Below are 20,499 nucleotides of genomic sequence, written 5' to 3'. Positions count from 1 at the left end.
TCATCCAAATTCCACACAACCCAGAAATTTGTAGTAAAAAAATGGCTCGGAATTTGCACACTACGGCTGCAAAAAAGCATAATTTTTTGCTAGATTTACGTATGACGGGGACAATTATGTGTCAGAATAATGACTGGACATCACAACCACACCACCTAATTAAAATGCATGTTCGACATCAATTAGTTATTTTTATTCAAACGAATGCACACTCAGATTCAGATCAAAGATATCATATTATTAATTATTAGATTACAGAGTTACACATTAACTTTAACCCCTAGATAATTAAATAATATGCATGTACATACAATTAATTTAATTTAGTTGCTTTGCTGTATTTAATTAATTTAATTCTACTACAATTTACTGGCAACTCATCATTCATGATATCCTTTATCCCACGTTTCATAATAAAAATTAGGTAAATCAGTTAATTATCTCGGGATCAGTTCCATTTTTATAAATGAGGCTTCATCATCAAAAGTAATAAAGTTTTCGCGATTACAAATGAATAATATCCAAATTTGCAAAAAACAGTCGACTGTTCATCCTCTTCTTCATCTTCTTTCTGTCTCATTGTTAATTAATTAATTACAAATGTGGGATACAAATACATATTTACGTTAACTGAGACGTCCTAAATTTAGTTTGTAACTTAATTTAATTAATTACTCATCCATTCATGCAATCAATAATTTAATTGTTTCTACTTGTTCTTGTTCTTCTTATCTTGTCCTCTATTTTTCTGGTCTTCTTCTACTTATCTACATATGATGACGACTCACTCACAACGCAACATCCCGTCTAAATTTAACATCACATATAGTTTCAGCACATTTGGCATGAGAGGCTCATCCGCTAATCAATAACTTGTTGATTTGTTCGAAAGTTGTTTGAAAGCAAAATTTTTCCAGGGAGGCCACGCCATGAACAAATGGGCATTCAATTGGATATTAATTATACGGAACTAATTAATTAATAAAATGATCCATCTTGTTACATCCGATTGATTATTCGCTTAACGGGCTACTTACATATTTATGTGTATCTATTTTTGAAATTTTGATTTGACAGGGTAAAAGTGGTACATTTTATTATTATTTTGAAGCAATATCTTTCGGTAGAGACTACATACACCGTACTAAATAACAAGCTTTTAAAGTCACTAATTGCAGCATGAGAGATGAACTACTTTTGTATTAAGTGTGCAGATTTTAGAGGATTTGCATATCTATTTATAAATCTACATAATTTTCGCATGTCTACTTTTTTTCTACTACAATTTTCAACGTTTCTTAATATCAGCAGTGTTGTTGTTATCTATGAATTACATGCAAGGTTTAAAAGGAGAATGTAATGTGATTTTGTGATTTACATACATACATATTGTTAAAAGTCTTAATTGGTGTATCTGCATTATTGGTTTTTGATTTGATTGTTGATATTTAGTCAATTATTACTTGTCATCCATCCATCCATACGCTAATAATTTACATATGTAAGTAAGTAAACAGGTAATTTGTAAGTATCTATTATTACTCTAATTATAGTGACCAAGAATATTAAAATATTTAATGTGTATGTACAAAATAATATTATTAATTAATTAATTACTGATATTAAGTACAGGATAACAACACAAAATATATTCATCGCGCATCATCGAAGTAATCTCTTTGTCTACTCGTACCGTACTCTGTAATCTATGTATGCACATCTATACATTACAATTTTTGCATGTTGAAACACTTATCTTTTATGTATGTGATTATCTATTTTATGTTATTATCGTCACCATCTTATCGGAGAATAAGATGGTTAAGATTTACAATTATTAGTAGTATTTCACCTGCTTCCATTTTTTTCACTTTGAGATTGAATTGTAGATATTTAATTATGTATATATTTAAAATTTGAAGTTTTGGCTATATTGTCAGAATCTGTAAGAGTTTAAAAAGTTCAATGGATAAAATCCGTGGACTTTTAAACGTCTTACATACAATGTTAAGAATTAAAAGCTATGTATTTGATTAACATGCATTTTTATATTTCACGTGGGAAATTGACTTTACTTTTCTGTCTACGCACTCTTTCATTTGGGTCAGATTTTTAATGACGGTCTCATTTACATAATTATTTAACTGGCTTTTTTTATACTGTATTGATAATCTCGCTCCGGGTGTTGCCAGCTTTAAATTTTGAAAATTTTGAAATATTTACAATGAAGTTTTTTGCACGGGGCGTACAGTAATGAGATATTTGATTGATGATTTCTACATGTTTTGATTACACAAAAACACCACTACGTTTTTTACATGATTAAGAGGGAATCCACAATTTCTAGCAATTTCGAGTCATACATTTCTTTTTTACTTGTTTCTTCAACTCTTTCTTGGTATTTTTATCTTGTTTTTCATTATTTTTGACTTTCTCCCATTCATTGTGGCAATGGCACAAGAATTTGAACGTAGCTGACAGGGAAGAAACCTGTCTTTCCATTTACGCATCCTTCGTACCTGGGTAAGATTACATAAATGGGTAACTAAACCATGTATAAATACCGTTACATATGTATCATTGTGGTTGTGGGAATTCTTGCAAAAGTCAATCTCAAACTACTCGGTGTTTCGGGTGAAAGTAGTGACTTGCAAGAAATAAGGGGGAGAAAGTGGTTTCTTGCAGGGAAGTATTTTGACCTGCAAGAAATACAATGCAAAAGAAACTATGCCCGCCGCTGTAAATACTTTATACAGCGCGTGGCTAGATTGCGCATATTTCTTGCACTTTCTCCCAGTTTCTTGCACCTCGCATTTCTTGTTTTGCAGTGGAAGAAATGTAGCAAACCCACACGAAATGAAACACTGGCCGGTAACCACTTGCAAGAAAGTGATAACAAATATTGTACAATATTTTATGAACATGTACCTTTATGGGCCTATGGCCCCAAAAAGGAAGCCAATAAAATTCAATTCAATTCACTTGCAAGAAAGTGGTCTTTGCGACTATTTTGACCTGCAAGAAATGCAAGGCGCAAGAAACTACGCGTGGCTACATAGAGCCTATTTTTTGCACTTTCTCTGTTTCTTGCACCTCGCATGTTTTGCATTGCTTCCCTTGCAGTGCAAGAAATGTAGCAAACCACCCGCAAGAAACGAAACACTCAAAATACCCATTCTCATTTCCCACAATGATATAACAAAAGTAGTTTTTATAAATTTTATTTACCAGTTCTCATCAATTCGACTGACCAATTGTATCATATCCCTTTCCTACAAAAGAAATATGGGGATTAGTTACGTAAATTTTCAATGAGAATCATAATTATGTATATATTATGTGACCAACCTTGAATCCCAACTCGCCCGGATTTTCTGGATCGAAATCATACAGTGCTTGACAAGAAGGCCCTTGAACGACAGGAGTTCTGGTTCCAGAAGATTTCATCGGAGACGGTATTGGCGAGGCTGTCATAATTTCAAGAAATTTATGTAAAAATTTCCATTTCCAGAAACGAATTTTACTGATATACATAAATAAACTATTGTATAATCGATCGAATATAAACTGTGCTAGTAATAAGTAATTGGGCAATACAAACTTATTTGACCAAGTGAAACTTTAACGGAACTGAAAATTTTTTGGGCCCTTTGCTTTGTTCCTGTATAAGTAAAACGTGTCATGATGTCATTCATTATTTTTGGTGGGAGAAAGTCAGTGAGAAAAAGAGGAGGTTGAAATTGCATAGATTGCAGAAGAAAAATAAGAAGACTCATCAAGAACAGGTGCGTTGTTTTTTAGAAAGGGTCCTATTTAACTGGGCATAATTTCGTACTTTTTGCGACCATAATTATGTCATACTTTTTTCCCGAATACTTCCTCTTATCATGGATAATGAAATTCAAGTTAACCATATCATAGAGAAAGTTTTGGGGACCGTCTATAAATTATGTCACGCAAGAGGGGGAGGGGGATCCAAGGCTCCAATGATATCGTGCCTTTGTGACACATGTTAAATGGGGAGGGGGTGGGGTCTACAAATTCGCGATTTTTGCGTCACATAATTTATGGATGTCCCCTCAAGCTTATTTGACCAGCAAAAGCTTTCAATGTGGGCTATACAAGAATCGATAAAATTTGCAAAGTTTTTTTTTAATTTTCGAACGATCTTAACATGCCTGGCAAAATCGAGTACTTATCGACAACGAAATACTTTATCATGAGTAAAGAAAGTATTTCGTAGAAAACACTTATCATGGTCGGGCGTAGTACTAAATTATGATCAGTTAAACATGTCCCTTTAAGAAATAAGGAGGCGCGGAAGACACCCACTAGCCAGCCGGTGAAAGTTAAGTTATGGCTGCACAAATATACACCCAAAACGGGGGAGAAAAATGGGGTTCGAGGGTTCAGAAATATACACAGAATTTAGTATTAAGGTCGGGCAAGCTAACAGAGATTCAGAGAGAGCGTTACATAGTTGGCATTTTTTTTACCATCATCAGATTTCGGTGGATTATTGCCGGAGAAGAGTGGCTCCCATTCTCGCTTAGGATTGCCAGGAGACGGCAGAGGAGATCTTTGCGGAGTTGTCCCTGAATAACCCAAATACCAACCAAAAACCAAAAATTGAAACCCTCACGAACTACGAAAGATTTGCATATTTTTGTGTGGTGGTAATTCATTAGTTTACAGGGACGGGGGCACAAGGGGGGGGAAAGAGAGAGATCTACTACTGCGGTCTAGAGCGAGATAGAGAGAGCACAACTACTTGTTTTTTGCTGTTGCGTCACAGGACTAAAGCTTCGGGCATGATTAGACGCAGTCAATTAAAAGTATGTACAAATGATAAATGATAAGTGTGAGATTTTTAAGAGAAATTATAATAAAAAGAGACAAGAATAAGGGAATACATGCAGAATGAAAGCCATTAACAGAGCGATAGACAAATTAAATAGATACCGTAGATACTCTATTTATACCCGGGTCTAAAGACAGCTCAGATCCGGCTACAATTACAAACCGGGTATAATCGGGGACCCGGATAATTTTGTTTTCGGTTATGCATAACTTCAAGAATTGAAGAAGAGGCCTTAAACGAATGCTATAATTAGAGACAAGCTTATTAAATTTTCCAAACTTTGGCTCAAGATCGGACTATAAAATAGAGTATTTACGGTACTTGGAGAAAGCGACAGAGATAAGATTACACGATACAACAATGAGACGACATGTAACACACTCAGTGGCCGCGGAAGCCGTGGTGGGGACATTAACAGTGGAGGGACGGGTTTATATAAGATGGGGAGATGATGCGGACATCGAACAACCGTGGGGACATTGTCCCTCTTCTGACCTCACCCTTCCGCGGCCACTGGATACACATATTTCTATAATAACCACGAATGTATTCATAAGTACTAGATACATACAAACGTCGGCTTGATTACGAGTTTACCTGCCGTGTTACATTTAAGGGTTAAGTGGTTTGGAATGGAATTGGTGACAAGCACCGCAAATTCTGGAAACATGATACAAGTTAAAATAGTGTGTGAATCCGTAATAATTCACAATTTCACACGTCTTACATAATTGATGCTCTACTACACAAAATCTGAACTAATGTCAATCCTAGTTCATTATAAATAGTTTGTGATTTTTTGCTGCTTCATAATTAGTAAAAAAAATCAACTTATCCGAAAAGTATGGATTTCTCTTTCAAAAATATTGGTACATAAGAACTGAATTCTAAACTAAAAAAAGAGAAGCGGGTAAGCATCATGCCTTGAAATGGAGGAAAATGTGTAGACGGATAGTATGGGGGTGGGGGTCCACCGGTACCGTTCAGAGTATCTTTAGATCCAATGTGGTCGGAGAGACTGTCAGTTCCGTCAAGATTCAATTGAAGATCGTGAACCGTTTTCGGTGTGAACTCCTTCTTCGGTCTGGATGCGGCTTCCTCTTTCCTGAAAAAAGGAGAAAAAATGATTAAACGGTCAAAATTATGTTATTAACGTAGGACTCGATGATTCATTATCAAAATCGGCACATTTTAATCATTTCTCGGCTCTGGGAATTTATTTACAAATTTGCCGTCAAATTTGCCGTGAGTTGATTAATAGAATGCCGGTGAGTTTTTTAAGCCAGTTCCAATTTTTCTGAAGGCTTCTTAACCTTGAGATCTCCTCCTTCAAAACGCGTTAAAATCTGGAGTGTATATTTTTACAAAATCGGGAACGACCTGTTCTACAAATCTGTCGTCCAGAATTAAAAAATAAATTTCCAGAGCGGAGAAATGATTAAAAATGTTTTAATCTTGACTATTTTGGCGATGAGTCCTAAGGTAATAAAAATTATGTTAAAAAATGTCTTACTTTTCTTCCAATGTGCTGCATAACGCGGTTAAAATCTCGGTACACTGCTTGTGGTATTCTAGCAGACACTCTGTGAACATTGCTAGTTGTGAGACTTGCTCTATCTGTGGGGTCGCCAAGAATAAAAAATAATTAGATCCCAACCAGTAAGCTATTTTTAAAGTAAGGGGATGTCCATAAATTATGTCACGGCTGAGAGGATAAAAGTTTTGCGTGATAAGCCCATTTTCGCCACATGTGAAAAGGGGGTGTAACCTGTTCATTTTCATTCATTTTAGTGATTATGATGATGAATAATGGTGAATAAAAATGAATTTCCTGAGTCATTTGAGTCAAAATCACTGAAGCATTCTGTCATTTCAGATGAATAACCGTGAATGATAGGATTCTTCACTCCTTCATTTTACACCCTATGCTTAATACATGGGGCGAAGTAAGAAATGAAGTCCGATGAAGTGAAATGAAGTGAAATGAATTCGAAAGAAAATGACTGAATGTGAATGAAAATCTTCAGTTAGAAATCGAGATGATTGACTTTTGAATGAAAACTAAATTTTTGAACAGGTACACATGGGTGTAACGCGAGGAAAGGGAGGATATAAAAAATCTGCATTTTTGCGTGACATAATTTCCGGACGTTCCACAAATCTGAAACTCCTTACATCGTTCTCCAACAAATTATACATCCCCATTTGGGCCAAATGTAAACTTTCGGCGAATTTATCTTCTGCCAATCTTATTTCGTCATCTGTAATTTTTTTATCTATTTCATCAGAACCGTTGTTTAAACATGGTTGAGAAAATCCAGTGAAGTGCAAAACCAAAGAAAATCAAACGAACGAACGGTCATCCAATGAACATAAATAAAAAATGAAACAAAAAACAAAACATATCAGTACTAAATAACAAAGCATAAATAAATAATTATTAATAATAACCAGAGAGCGGATATGTATTTATATACTATTTTAAACTTTCTCATTTAATGACGCTTAACTCTTATAGATCACAAAAATTTCAAAATATTTTCACATATTGTTCGTATTTCTGGGTTTTCAGGCATATACATATTTATAAATATTTTCACTATTATTCGAAAAATACGTAAAATTTTTAGATATTTTTTTTCGAAAATATGTATTTTATAAATTCTTCAACGATGTGACACGAATTTTTTTTGGTGAATTAGACCACAAAAAATCCAGAGAATTAACTTTTCCAGAGAATTAAGGTCAAATTTTGCAAAAATTATCATTTTTATATTTTTTTCATACATATTTCTGAAATATTTTGACGTTTCTTTCCTAAATACATATCCCCCCTCTGAAACAACAATAATATTTAAGTGAAATCATAAAATAAGTAATTTTTAATGCAGTATGCATGTACATATATCATTCCAAAAACTGCCAAAATTTGTGCGCATAATTCTATCCACTAAAAAAATACTCTACAATGCAACATTACTACATCAACTTCACTGGCTGTCATATTTTTGAGCTTACAACAAAATTCAACTCGATTAAGTCAATTGAATAATAAATACGTGAGTTTTTTGAGACGTCAATAAAAATAATGACAAAACACAATTTGGGGCGACACAATTTGCAAAAGTCTTTCTTGTAACAAGAGGATTGCGAATAAAGTGCAATTAACGATTTAAAAAAGAATGTGCCACCATCATTCAATTCTGTTTTTTACCAGGAGCTTGTCTGCCTCCAGAGAAATTATGGGCAGGACTCCCGAACGGACTCGCTTGCGGAGTTTTCCCTTAGAAGTTGAAGTTGTAAAAGAGATAAAACAAATGAATATCAGGCAATCGAAGAAAGTACCATGCTCAAAAATATATCATTATTTTTGGTTCTACTATGTATGACTACTCATTCCAAAAATACTGCATTTCCGTCAGCATCCATAATAATAAGATAAGAGAATAAAAATGGATAAGAATAGTAATGGATGGTTGATACGTAAGAGGTGAAGTGAGAGACGCTTTAGACACTTAACTTTGCCACCAACATCGTGCATACCTTTGGACTGCTTTCTTTTTTTACAATCAAAATCTAGCCGTCGCCCTTGCAACTTTTTACGATGATGCTGAAAAGGAAAAGAATTAGAACAATAATTAGTCAATACGGTACATATGTGCATATCCGCAATAGTACGAAAGCATGACTAGAGATAACTAATATCAGAAATATTTAGGTCAGGGCATATCATCTTTGCGCTGTTATCCGGTGTGCAGTGTTTCGGATGCAAGTAACCACGTGCAAGAAATAACGGGAAGAAAAAGGTTTCTTGCAGATAAATATTTTGACCTGCAAGAAATGCAAGAAAGTGCAAGAATCTACGCCTCGCTGTTATACTTTATACGGCGCGTGACCGGATGGCTCATATTTCTTGCACTTTCTCCCAGTTTCTTGCACCTCGCATTGCACAAAATGAAACCAGAAGCAAGAATTCGCTAAACCCCGAAACACTGCTTGTATGTCATGGGTATTCAGTAAATTCAAGTTTTTAGTACAAATAGATAGGTCTGGTATATGTACTTCACTTTAAAGAAATTGCGGATATGCTTATGAAAGAATTAATATATTGTGAACATAAAGACTGTATAGGTCCGTACCATAACTTCCTTTAAGTCTTTCGTCTGTAAGTGATGAAGTGGTTCCAGGAAATTCTGCTTGACATTATCATCTAGGGCGTACTTGTTATCCGCCATTTGCTTCAAACTTTCCCCCGCTTCTATTAGAGCTTGAGCTTTTGATCCCAAACAAAATTAAATTACGGCCATGTTAAAGTGTCGTAAATCATTAGGGTTTCAAGTGTAGTTGCACTTTAAAAAGCTTTCTGTACCGAAAACGCTGTCTTCCCCAAGTTTCCTGCCATACGTGGACATGCACTCACCCAAAACGCCTTCTGGCTGGGGATATGTTGAAGCCTGTGACCACATTTTAGCACATTTTAGCTCAGTTTTTATCATGGTTTAGTTAAATGCACAATTAAATTCTCAGAATTAATGTATGAATGTAAGTGCTTACTTTGGCTTGGCCACTCAGTTTCGATATTCCTTTTACTGCTGCCATTTTCGCCCTCGCGGTGGGATTTGGTTGCAAATATTCTCGCGTTTTAAGCTGCAGTTCTTCCACCAATTCGCACGTAACGTCGGTTTTCTAAATACATATATGAATGACAATCATGATATTGGTTCAAAGTGATTTTGCTATCGGTCATGTTAAATCGGACATGTTGGACGAGTCGAAGGCATCATTTATTAATGAATGGTTAAATTATGCAGTACAATATTTAACATAGACTCTTAGAAATCCAGGATTAAAATGATACCAAGCGGTATTCATGCATGTATGACTCTTCAAAATTGGTATAACTTTTCAATGATAAGTAATACCGTATAGTGATAGCTCGGCTTTAAAGTTTTACCACATCGCTAGCAAATAAATTTTTAACGACTGGTACAATTTTAATACCAACTGGTAGCAACTTCAATATCGAGGAGTCAATACGTGCCTGACTACACAAGATTTGTAACAGTGTATAAATCCAGTATTAAAGTAATACCAGGCGGTATTCATGTGTGACTTTACCAACGCGGAATTGATAAGTAATACCGTGATACCGTCAACCGTGTAGTAATATAGGTCAATATTAAAGTTTTACCATATCGCCAGCAAATTTGTAAGGACTGGTATAATTTACTTACATACCACGCGGTAGCAACTTAATACCGAGAAATCAATACCATTTCTAACATTGTATACATATGTACATACCTTTTCCATTTCCATAAAATCATCATCAAGCCGGGTTCCTTCTACGCCGCCAATCTTCTCGGTCATGTACTGAAATAGGGAAACATTCATTCATTTTAGCATGAATTGCATTGTTAATTAGGGAAAAATTATTAGTAATTAGTTTTGATTAGTGTCTTATCCTTTTCTATTGTTCATCTTGCTAATAAAGGATAAATATTTTACTGGGAATGAGATATGTTTTTGCTTTCTCCGCTTTCATTTCATGGTAAGTTTGACTTGGGAAAAGTAGGCCAACAGCAACAAAGATATCAAATTGTGTGTGTACGCGGTCTAGATTCCGACATAATTATCATCATAAAGACGTGATCTCGACAAAACATGGGCTTAATTACGAGCAAACATAGCATCATTATGTGTACATATGGATTCTAAATGCATGCACGACATGACATGCAGTGGCCGCGGAAGCGTGGGGGGACAGTTCCCCATCTCATATAAACCGTTCTCTCCCCTATCCTACAATGTAAATGTCCCCACGCCTTCCGCGGCCACGGTATGTATGTACATGCTCCATAGTGGTGATGTTGGTAAAATAAAAGTGGCCGCGGAAACGTGTGGACAGAGGGACAATGTCCCCACGATTATTCGATGTCCGCATCATCTCCCCATCTTATACAAACCCCTCCCTCCCCTATCCTACAATGGTAATGTCCCCACGTGTCCCCACACCTTCCGCGGTCACTGACGCCATCCGAGAACTTGGAGATCCATCCATCCAATTACGAGAAGCAACAGCTCAGCTCAGCTCCGATCATGTTGCTGGTACACAGAGGACAGGAACGCGTGCAAAGGATTTATATTTATGTATACAGTGCCGGCGGAAGTTAGAGGGGGACATAGGGGGACATTAGCATCATGAGATAGAAGGAGGAGGGACTTATTAACAAGGATTTTTCAGAATTCTACTTCTGAAGGGGCTTATTAACATTGAAAGGATAAAATCCATCTGAATTTCTGTAGGAACAATGCCCGCCACTTGTCCCCCGAGGTCCCCTGGCGCTTCCGCCGGCACTGTTCATGTATGTAAGGATTTTATTAAGAGTTTACTAAAACTGGTGGGCAGATCAGATACAATATGAAACCGACTAACTAATCCTCTCACAAAGGGAAGATCTCTGTTCGGAGAAGACAATAAACTTTCACCGCTAATACGCTATTTCTAAACCGGGTTTAGCCCCCAGCCAGAGTACATATCGTCGTCATCATCAATAATATCGCCCACTTATCTTCTCGTCCGACCAATAAAGCTATAGCCACACCACAACCACCACCACAACCACCTTGCCTAAGCCACAACGTAATCAAATATAAAAAATGCCGCATTGTAATACGACGACCGGGTAGGAGGATTAGGGCTCAACGTGGAGAAAGCTGCACGCACGCACACAATAGAAATATATTTAGCAAGGCAGGCTCAACAACCATTAACCGTCGTTCGTACACTAAAATTGCATGTATGGACATATACGTGTTTTTATGTAGAACTAAAAATGGAGGTGTCCCAGCGTATGCGATACGATTTTAAGCAAATTAGTGTGAATCGATGGCAAATTTAGTTCGTATGAAATTTGCGAAAGACACGATCTCCCAATGGGCACGTTTGGCAGAGGTATTTGCATCCGAAGAGGAGAAAGTGCGCCTTAAAGTCGACAAATTTTGCACTTTCTAAATTTACTGCGCGTGTTCTCCTCTTCGGATGCAAATATCTCTGCCAAACGTGCCCATTGGGAGATCGTGTCTTTCGCAAATTTCATACTAACCAAATTTGTGCTCGATTGACACTAATTTGCTCAAAATCGTATCGCATCCGCTGGGAGACCTCCATTCTTCGTAAATTTTAATATAATGGGAAATCGAAATCTGTCATGGGAGAGTTACACTCTGTTGTCAGTTATCCTCCTTTTCATTAATATTTCCAATTACAACATGTACACATCCCCGACTTTTCTCCTTTTCTTCCTTCACAACCTCATCAATATCTACAGCCCAATTAAATCTGTCGTAAAATCAGTCAAGGAAATATTAAACCGCATTGTGTTCAGATTAGTCGTCGTCGTCGTCGTCCTCGTTTTCTGAAACGATCCAGGTGGCTGGCTGCCTAACAATTCCCTGATTAAAATATGGTTGGGCATTATTAAATTGAATTTTCAATGGACATTGAGTACATACGACGAGGAAATGAACCAGACCAATAATAATGCCCCAAGAGAAATGGGTGGGTTGCAACAGGGGCCGCGGAAGCTGTGGGGACATCTGGGGACATTAAGATTGTAGGAATGGGGGGAGGAAGAGGTTCATATAAGATGGGCAGATGATGCATACACTGAATAACCGTGGGGACATTTTCCCTCTGTCCCCACTGCCTCCGCGGCCACTGGATTGCCCCAATGTCAGCAGATAAATGAGTGGGTAGCAACAGTGGCCGCGGAAGCAGTGGGGACATTAAAATTGTATGATAGGGGAGGGATGGGTTTATATAAGATGATGAGGACATCGAATAACTGTGGGGACATTGCCCCTCTGTCCCCACTGCCTCCGCGGCCACTGGATTGCCCCAATGTCAGCAGATAAATGGGTGGGTAGCAACAGTGGCCGCGGAAGCAGTGGGGACATTAACATTGTAGGATAAGGGAGGGACGGGTTTATATAAGATGGGGAGATGATGCCGACATCGAATAACCGTGGGGACATTGCCCCTCTATCCCCACGGCTTCCGCGGCCACTGGCTAGCAAGCACATGCATGCATGCACACACACGTATTTGGAGAGAGAAAGCATGAGTAAAAGAAATAAAGGGAGCTAAACCGACAGCGAAATCTATGCCTTTCTTCTCCTTTCTCCTCTCGAAAGTTCACTTCACTTCACGTACACATTCAGCTGCTTTCACTTTGTCGTGTCGTCCATGTCAAGCCAACAGGATTGCATTATCCCTTCCTCCTCCAAGACCAGAGCAGCCAACTTTCTCTTTACATACACGGAGAACGCCATGTTGATGCTGGTCGGTTGGTTTGGCTGGCTCAATTCCCTCCCATGGTAGTTTGGTAGGAAAGGCTGGCTGAATTCGGGAGGAGATTATCGATCCGTTCACCAACTATACGACCAGACCAGTTTAGGTCTTATATGCGATACGATAAGGCTGCTGCACCAGCAGCGAGAAGAAGGAGGCATGTTACAGCATCTGCTTCTTCTTCTGAGGATTGGGTGCAAGCAGAGGAAGAAAATTAGACGACTGCAGCCAAGAGTTCGGCCGTATATTACGTCATCAAAAAATAATTCCCCATTTTATCCCCCACCCACTCCCAACGTATACGTTAAGGGGTAGAAAATTTCAAAAGATACGAAGACCCACTCACTAGAATAATGACGTAATATATGGACGTTCCCCTGAGCTAGCGAGGTGGTGGTGGTGGTGCTAATGCCTACCTATTACTACTTTACCACCGGATATGAATTCAGGTCAAGTCAAAAGGAAATCTGTCCCGTCTTTGTAGGAGCCGATACTTTACGATTTTACGGAGAGGAATGGAAACCAAGTATGCAAAGAAGGAACGTTTTTTAACGTTTCTCGTAAAAAAAGTACGCCCCAATCGAACCGAGACACTTGACTTTCTCCACATCCTTCCATCTCTTATGGGAGGAAGGTACTTGATCAGACAGACAAAAAATCAGGGTGTACGTAATACTTTGTCAGAAATGCATTTCACTTAAAGAGTCCCAGAGTAGTCGTATAGTATAAAAAACGTTATTTGAAGTCCTTGTCGGCTGGACTGGAATCTAACCTCGGCGACGGGAGATCGTCGTCACTCCGCAAAAAATAGAAAGACACGACACACGATTGGTCACCAGGACAGTATCGTCGTCATGATTCTGCCCACGTTCCAAACCCGCATGCATGCATTTTTCTACCCGAAAAACATTGCTTTGTTCATTCCATTCACTATAAAAAGCAGACTGTGACGGGAAACAAAGCGCAGTATTTGATGTGGTCGAGGGCTCAGATATCAGTCGGTGGTTCTATCAAATCAGTGACCGCGTAAGGGTGGGGGGACAGAGGGACAATGTCCCCAGGGTTGTTTGATGTCCACATTGTTATACAAACCCCTCCCTCCCCAATCCTTCAATGGCAATGTCCCCAAATGTCCCTACAGCTTCCGCGGCCACTGTACATACATATGTAGTGCCGAGCAGTACGGATGGGAGCATTAGTGCATCGCCTAACTTAATTAGTCGCCTTTCCAGCCCTTGCAGTTCGTTATGAAAGAGAAAATGCCGGAAACAGGACGAACGTGTTGCTCCATTAGAAAGTAAGGCGCTGTGTTTTAGGCAAATTCGCTAAATGAAAATTATTTGGACAACGCGACGCAACGTGTTTCGCTACCTTTTGTGTGCTGCTCGTCCTCCTCTTTTATGTATGGCACGTAAATAAATTACGTCTCTCACTTTGAAAATAATGAAGGGAGACACTGACTGAACTGATGCTGCGTACGGTTTATGTACACCTTTCACTTGATGAGGATGCCATTACTTGTGTGCAGTGGCCGCGGAAGTCGTGGGGACATGAGGGGACATTAATATTGTAGCATGGGGGAGGAAGGGGTTTATATAAGATCGATGGGGACATCGAACAACCGTGGGGAATTGTCCCTCTGCCCCCACCCACGATTCCGCGGCCACTGTTCTTTTAGAATTATGGAGCATGTACATACAGTGGCCGCGGAAGCCGTGGGGACATTAACATTGTAGGATAGGGAGGAAGGGGTTTATAGGTATAAGATGGGGAGATGATGCGGACATCGAATAATCGTGGGGACATGGTCCCTCTGCCCCCACGCACCCTTCCGCGGTCACTGACGGAAACGTACGCTTCTGCAAATATGTGCTGTACTGGTCTCATATGCAAATACATGTTTTATGCAGGATACGCTCACGGATTAATTTTTAAAGTGAACAAACTGTCAATTTATCCTGCCACTCATGCCTGTCTTGGAGAAGGCATGTCACGACGAGTGAAGCCTTTCTACAAGAAAGACTTTCTCTCTCTCCGATTAATTATTTAGGGGAAGAAGAAAGCTGAAAATGTAAATTCAAATCAGTGTAAGGTGAGCAATGTGGTTTGTGAAAAGGTTACAGGAATGAAAACGGAACCACCTGTTTAAACAGGGATACAAAATGTGGGTTGTGGGTGCTAAGCACAAAAATAGGATGATAGACAACGACAACTTATGTATGTCAGTCATGTCTTATTATATCCTAAAATTAAAAATAACTGCAAATACAAAACCTAAAGTGGAGCTTTATTTAGCCCGAGTCAGGTTGTTATGAATAATTGAGGTGGGTGGGTGGGTATGAGACCGACGATTACAACCTTTTTATTTTTAGACATTTTGCTCATTTTTTAAATTGATTCCTAAGTTTGCATATTTTACACGCGTGTCCAAAATTTCAAGTGGCTGGATAAGTTTTACGTGCGTAATCAATAGATAGGCAGACATTGCAAAATAAAACCCACGCAAGAAATGCGAGGTGCAAGAAACTGGGAGAAAGTGCAAGAAATATGCGGCATAAATTGGGGCGTAATTTCTTAATTCCTAATTTTGCATATTATAAATGTGTCCAAAATTTCAAGTGGATTGGATAAGTTTGTTGACGAGCGTAATAGGTAGATAGACAGACAGGCATGACTGGTACATAAGCATTAACTCGGGCTAAAAATGATGTATTAATCTTCGAAATGTATGTAAATTAAGGAAAGAATTTCAAATTTTTTTCCTAATCTTAAAACGATGAATGCGACAATAAAGTGAGCTCAGTTTCTTTGAATTAAATATTCACGAACTAACAATCATCCTTAATTTCCGTTCGATACTAAAAATTACGGCTTAATCCGAAAAGTTGTTGACCAAGTTTGACCTCATTCAAATTCTTTCCTTTATTGCTAATCCTCCCAACTTGGTCGGAGTAGAGAAGTAACTACACAAATAAACAAGAACGTGATTGAGTGCCGGAAAGGAAGAGAAAGTTCCTGATTATCACTTGAACGCAGAGAATTACTTTCTCCGATCCGTCCATCCTGACAGAGAACCACTTTTAGTCAGGCAGGCAGTCAATAGTAAATACAGCCCACGACTAAAGTGAAATAATATGCTTGGCGTACAAGAAAGTCTGTCTGTCTGGTCCTAACTAACAACCGAATCAGTTGGAAACGTGCGGAGAATTAATCCACACCCACACCTACACACAGTGGCCGCGGAAGACCAGCAGGGGACATCTGGGGACGTTAAGATTGTAGGAATGGGGGGAGGGAGGGAGGATTTCATATAAGATGATGGGGACATCGAATAACCGTGGGGACATTGTCCCTCTATCCCCACGCTTCCGCGGCCACTGTATCTCTTAGCAAATGGAACATCTCTTAAGTGGCTGCCCGTATAACCGTGGGGACATTGTACCCACGTTTCTGCGGCCATTGCCTTCAACCCACACCTACACCAGTGGCCGCGGAAGCTCTGGGAACATTACCATTGTAGGATAGAGGAAGGACGGATATATATAACATGTGTAGATGATTGGACATCGAATAACCGTAACCCTGGGGTCCCCACGCAGCTTCCGCGGCCACTGCGTACACCCACCTATCCATGAATCGCCTCCAGAGACCGAACAAACTACATACGTTTAATACCGATGAATATACACGATCTATTCCATTTCATTGATTTCTTTCCCCCGATTGCACAGCCCTTTAGAGAGCACACTCGATGCTCAACGGTAATAAAATTATATGCATTGTCGGAAATCGTGTCGTTGTTTGGCATTGTAAAAACTTAGACTACATCCAATCCACACCCACGTTCGTAAATACGTTCGTAGCGAGGAGGAGGCGGTGAAAGGCAAGTCAACAACAAAGAGGAAGAAGAAATGAGAATGAGATTTTTGTGCATCTATTTACTTGACATCTTGTTAACCCAAGGCACACACGGCAATGTCACGACATTCCTTCTCGTGCCTTCTATCTTTTACCTGTCTCATATTTATTTGCTCTTTATTATTCCGTCTGCTCCTCTTTTCATATTTTTCGAAATATGCAAATAACTTTTGGAACGCTAAGAGGATCCAATCTAATTTGGGGAAAGGCACGACTTAATTTTATTCTCGTGTAGATAGGTAAATTGGAAATATGAATTGCTTGGAATTTCCAGGTCACGTAGTTGCATTAATATTTTTTCTACAAGCTTAAAACTTGAGCTACATTATTACGGAGATTGCGAATTAAGGTTTTTGCACTAAATTTGTCATTAGCGCAAATGAGAAACTGAGGAGCGTTTACGTGAAAATTAGTGTAAATACCGTTAATTCGTACTTAATCACCTTAAAAAATAATTGGAAAGTAATTAAAAGTAATTGCAAAAATTGGACTTGTCGTTTGATCCAAATTGGTCGGTCGGTGGCATCAGCACGAGCAAACTAACTATGCGTATGTACATACATATATGTATGTATGGTGAATATAGTAGTTTATCTCAACGTTCGTATTTGTCAGAACAATATAATTGAGGAAGACAGGAGAACATTCGAAATTAGAGAAAACCGAGTATAAACGGATTATTTACCTGATTGGCTTTGTTGATTTGCTTCCTAAGCCCGGAGAAAGCCATTGTGAAAATTCAATTCGGTATTGTCTCTTCAACTCCAACTTCACTTCAAACACTGCGGGACACCTTGATCTCGAACTTTTCTTGACAATTCCACCTCCAACTCTTGAAGGTCGAGATGCAATTTCCAGACGCGATGACGAACTATTCGTTGCTTCGTTTAAACGAGGAATACGAAGAAAATTATTAATTACGTAGAGATTAAAAATTGTCAAAAGACACTTTGTTGGAAGGTATTTATGTATGTATAATGTTCCAGAGAGTTGATTTGCAACTCAGGCCGTGTATTGTATTTAGTTGATGTAGGACACATTAAATTTAAGGCTCGGCTATACTTTCACCGAATTGATTGGGGTTCAAAAATTCTATCTGAAAGTTAGACGGGTTTGTTAAATAACTAAATCTAATTTTTTCTCGTGCTATACGATTTACTTTTTTTATAAGAGTTTAATTACGAAATATTCTTAAATTGTGGTACAATCGTCACTAAATAAAAGACTTTATCGAAGAATGTAAGAACGTGCGGGTACGTAAATACGTTCGTGTTCCTGCTCGGTCGTCGTATCGTGAAAATCTGAACCAACCATACAACAAGGAAAGGAGAGAAAGTTAAAGTTTGTTGGTAGCCGTGTATGTATGAAGGACCTCGCCTTTCTTTCACTACTGGTGCCGAATAGAGGAGTGCTTTCTCCTACAGCATCTAGATTGCTGGATTCTAGATTGTACTAAACCCACTCTGACTGGAGAACTAATATTCTGGCCGTTTTGAGAGAACAGGATTCTTCTGCACTTGCTCTGCTTCTGACTTGTCCGTGTAATGTTCCAGGAGTCGAGACTCGAGCAGTAGTAGAGAAAGCGAACCAACTCCTTTCTCTTCTTCCGTATTAATAATATCTATCACTCCGTATTTGCACCCACCAAACCGACCAAACCACTATTGAAACTGTGTGTAGTTAACGGATCCTTAGCTAGCAGTCAGTGGGACAAAATGTGTGAAGAAAGCAGGACTGCACTATCTGGACTTTAAGTAAGCCCGATGGGGATATGAAATGCGAAGACGATGGGCTGTGTGCTTTCTTCTTAACACAAATACTATTTTCTTTTCAATATTGAGCCCCAAATGTTGACTCGGTTTTACTTTTCTTGAGCAGAATGACGACGCCAGGCCAGGCGCTTACTTATTTCACTCGCAGAGTAGCAAAGCAACAAAGAGCACTTCTTCTTCAACTTTTGGAGAGTCTGTTCTGTTGTGTAAAGAAAGAGAGCTTTTTTTAAGTACTTTCTCCTTTTTTTGCTTGACAGACAGACAAATCTTGCTTTTCTCTCAGGGACGATGATGACGACGATGGTCACGGTTGACTTGACTTGACTTTGCTTTTATAAAGGAAGGAGGAAGGAAATTGGAGTTTTGTTTGGTTCAAGGTTTCGACAATACGGAGGAGCCGGATGGAGTGCACTTCCGATTTTAAGGCTGGCTGGAACTACACAGCTGAGTATTATTTGTGAGGAACAATGGTCAATTTATAGAGTGTCCGATTTGAGAATAATAAGGATTCTGTGATACGCCCACTATCAATGGAAAAATGGTAATTGTGCACGGATCACCGGTGGAATTGCAGAGCTAAAAAGAGAGAAACAAAAGAGCAGTGTTAAATAGTAGTATGTGCGAAATAATTAGAATTTCGTCATAAATAGGTGTTTGGTAAATGCTAGAAATATATACTTAAATGCCATTCTTTTAAAGGAATGATATTTAAGTTTTTTAAGTAAATATACTTGGTTTTGATTAATTTTCATTCAAGTCTAATTATGAAATTCGACTTTTAAGTCTGACAGTAAAAGTAAAAGAAAGAAAGCACGGAATTATTTACTTTCTCCACGTTAAAACATAATTGCACGAGCTATTAGCTCGTGAATTTAGGAAATTTAATTTGAAATTAAATTTCCTAAATTCACTCAGTCCTATACTTTTAACTTTTAATTGCATAATTGTCTTGAGTCTACGCCAATTTAATTTTTGTTAAATTTAATCTGATTATCAAATTTGTTAATTTACAGGTCAAAAATAAGTATGTCTTCAAACTCAATTTACCACGGGAAATAGTTCTAAATGTGTTTTACTAATGATGCAAAAATTAAGACAATGTTGTTAATTTTCGTAATTTTACAATTACGTTAAAAGATTTATTTTTTTACTTTGATTTATTGTCCCCTTTTAATTCACAACTCGTGATTTGATTTTTAACCAACCAGAGAATAATGCAAGTAATTACTAAAGGACAAACTTACTTGGCAATTTCAGCTGAATTATACGACGATAAGATAAGAAATAATAATTGATAAGAAAGACTAACTAAATGTTTGCCTGAATGAATAATACGATACGATATATGGTTTAGTTTAGTCTCAGCTTTTGAGTTTGTTGAGTTGAGGACCAACTTGAAGAAAAATGAGTCTCAGGAAGCTCAAATACCAAACCAATACCGAGAATTTTATATGAATAAGAAGGGTTAAAATTTTGTTGTAAAATACGCTTATTACTTGAGAGCCTATAGTAATATGCATCTAGAAATGAGATGATGATGGTGGTGGCCTTTACACTGCTGATGGTTCGTGTACAATGCATAATGTAAATGAAAC

At 38.1% G+C, this 20,499-nt stretch overlaps 1 protein-coding gene across 7 annotated transcripts; it reads right to left on the bottom strand.

The window, feature by feature from the left end:
* Positions 1-159: 159 nt before the first annotated feature.
* On the bottom strand, positions 160-20,378 carry LOC110856127 (endophilin-A). Of its 7 annotated transcripts, none has more exons than XM_035856982.1 (14): positions 20,149-20,378; positions 17,818-19,480; positions 10,166-10,234; positions 9,416-9,547; positions 9,231-9,315; positions 9,001-9,134; positions 8,381-8,471; positions 7,037-7,122; positions 6,375-6,478; positions 5,842-5,966; positions 4,497-4,595; positions 3,349-3,467; positions 3,229-3,272; positions 160-2,519 (listed from the first exon to the last, which is right to left on the bottom strand). In XM_035856982.1, the coding sequence occupies exons 2-14, from the start codon at positions 17,860-17,862 to the stop codon at positions 2,441-2,443; spliced, it is 1,212 nt and encodes a 403-aa protein (XP_035712875.1). In that variant the 5' UTR covers positions 17,863-19,480; positions 20,149-20,378; the 3' UTR covers positions 160-2,440. The 7 variants fall into 7 exon arrangements, with proteins under 7 accessions (XP_035712875.1, XP_035712878.1, XP_021960263.1 ...); XM_035856985.1 differs by having other exon boundaries at positions 8,405-8,471; XM_022104571.2 differs by having other exon boundaries at positions 7,037-7,137; positions 8,405-8,471; positions 20,149-20,377.
* Positions 20,379-20,499: the final 121 nt, after the last annotated feature.

Source organism: Folsomia candida, unplaced genomic scaffold, assembly GCF_002217175.1.
Source record: "Folsomia candida strain VU population unplaced genomic scaffold, ASM221717v1 Fcan01_Sc015, whole genome shotgun sequence".
Classification (NCBI taxonomy): Eukaryota; Metazoa; Arthropoda; class Collembola; order Entomobryomorpha; family Isotomidae; genus Folsomia; species Folsomia candida.
The sequence above is the reverse complement of the archived record's forward strand: the minus strand, read 5'-3'. Positions and strand labels throughout refer to the sequence as shown.

Bases quoted from the DNA above. Each gene is read 5' to 3' on its own strand.
- LOC110856127 (XM_035856982.1), bottom strand. From the start codon at position 17,862: ATGGCTTTCTCCGGGCTTAGGAAGCAAATCAACAAAGCCAATCAG. The intron at 7,123-8,380 runs TTAAGTGTCTAA...AAAAAATTACAG, and splicing joins GCACGATGTTGGTGGCAAAG to ATGACGAAATAAGATTGGCA. The intron at 6,479-7,036 runs GTAAGGAGTTTC...GCGACCCCACAG, and splicing joins ATAATTTGTTGGAGAACGAT to ATAGAGCAAGTCTCACAACT.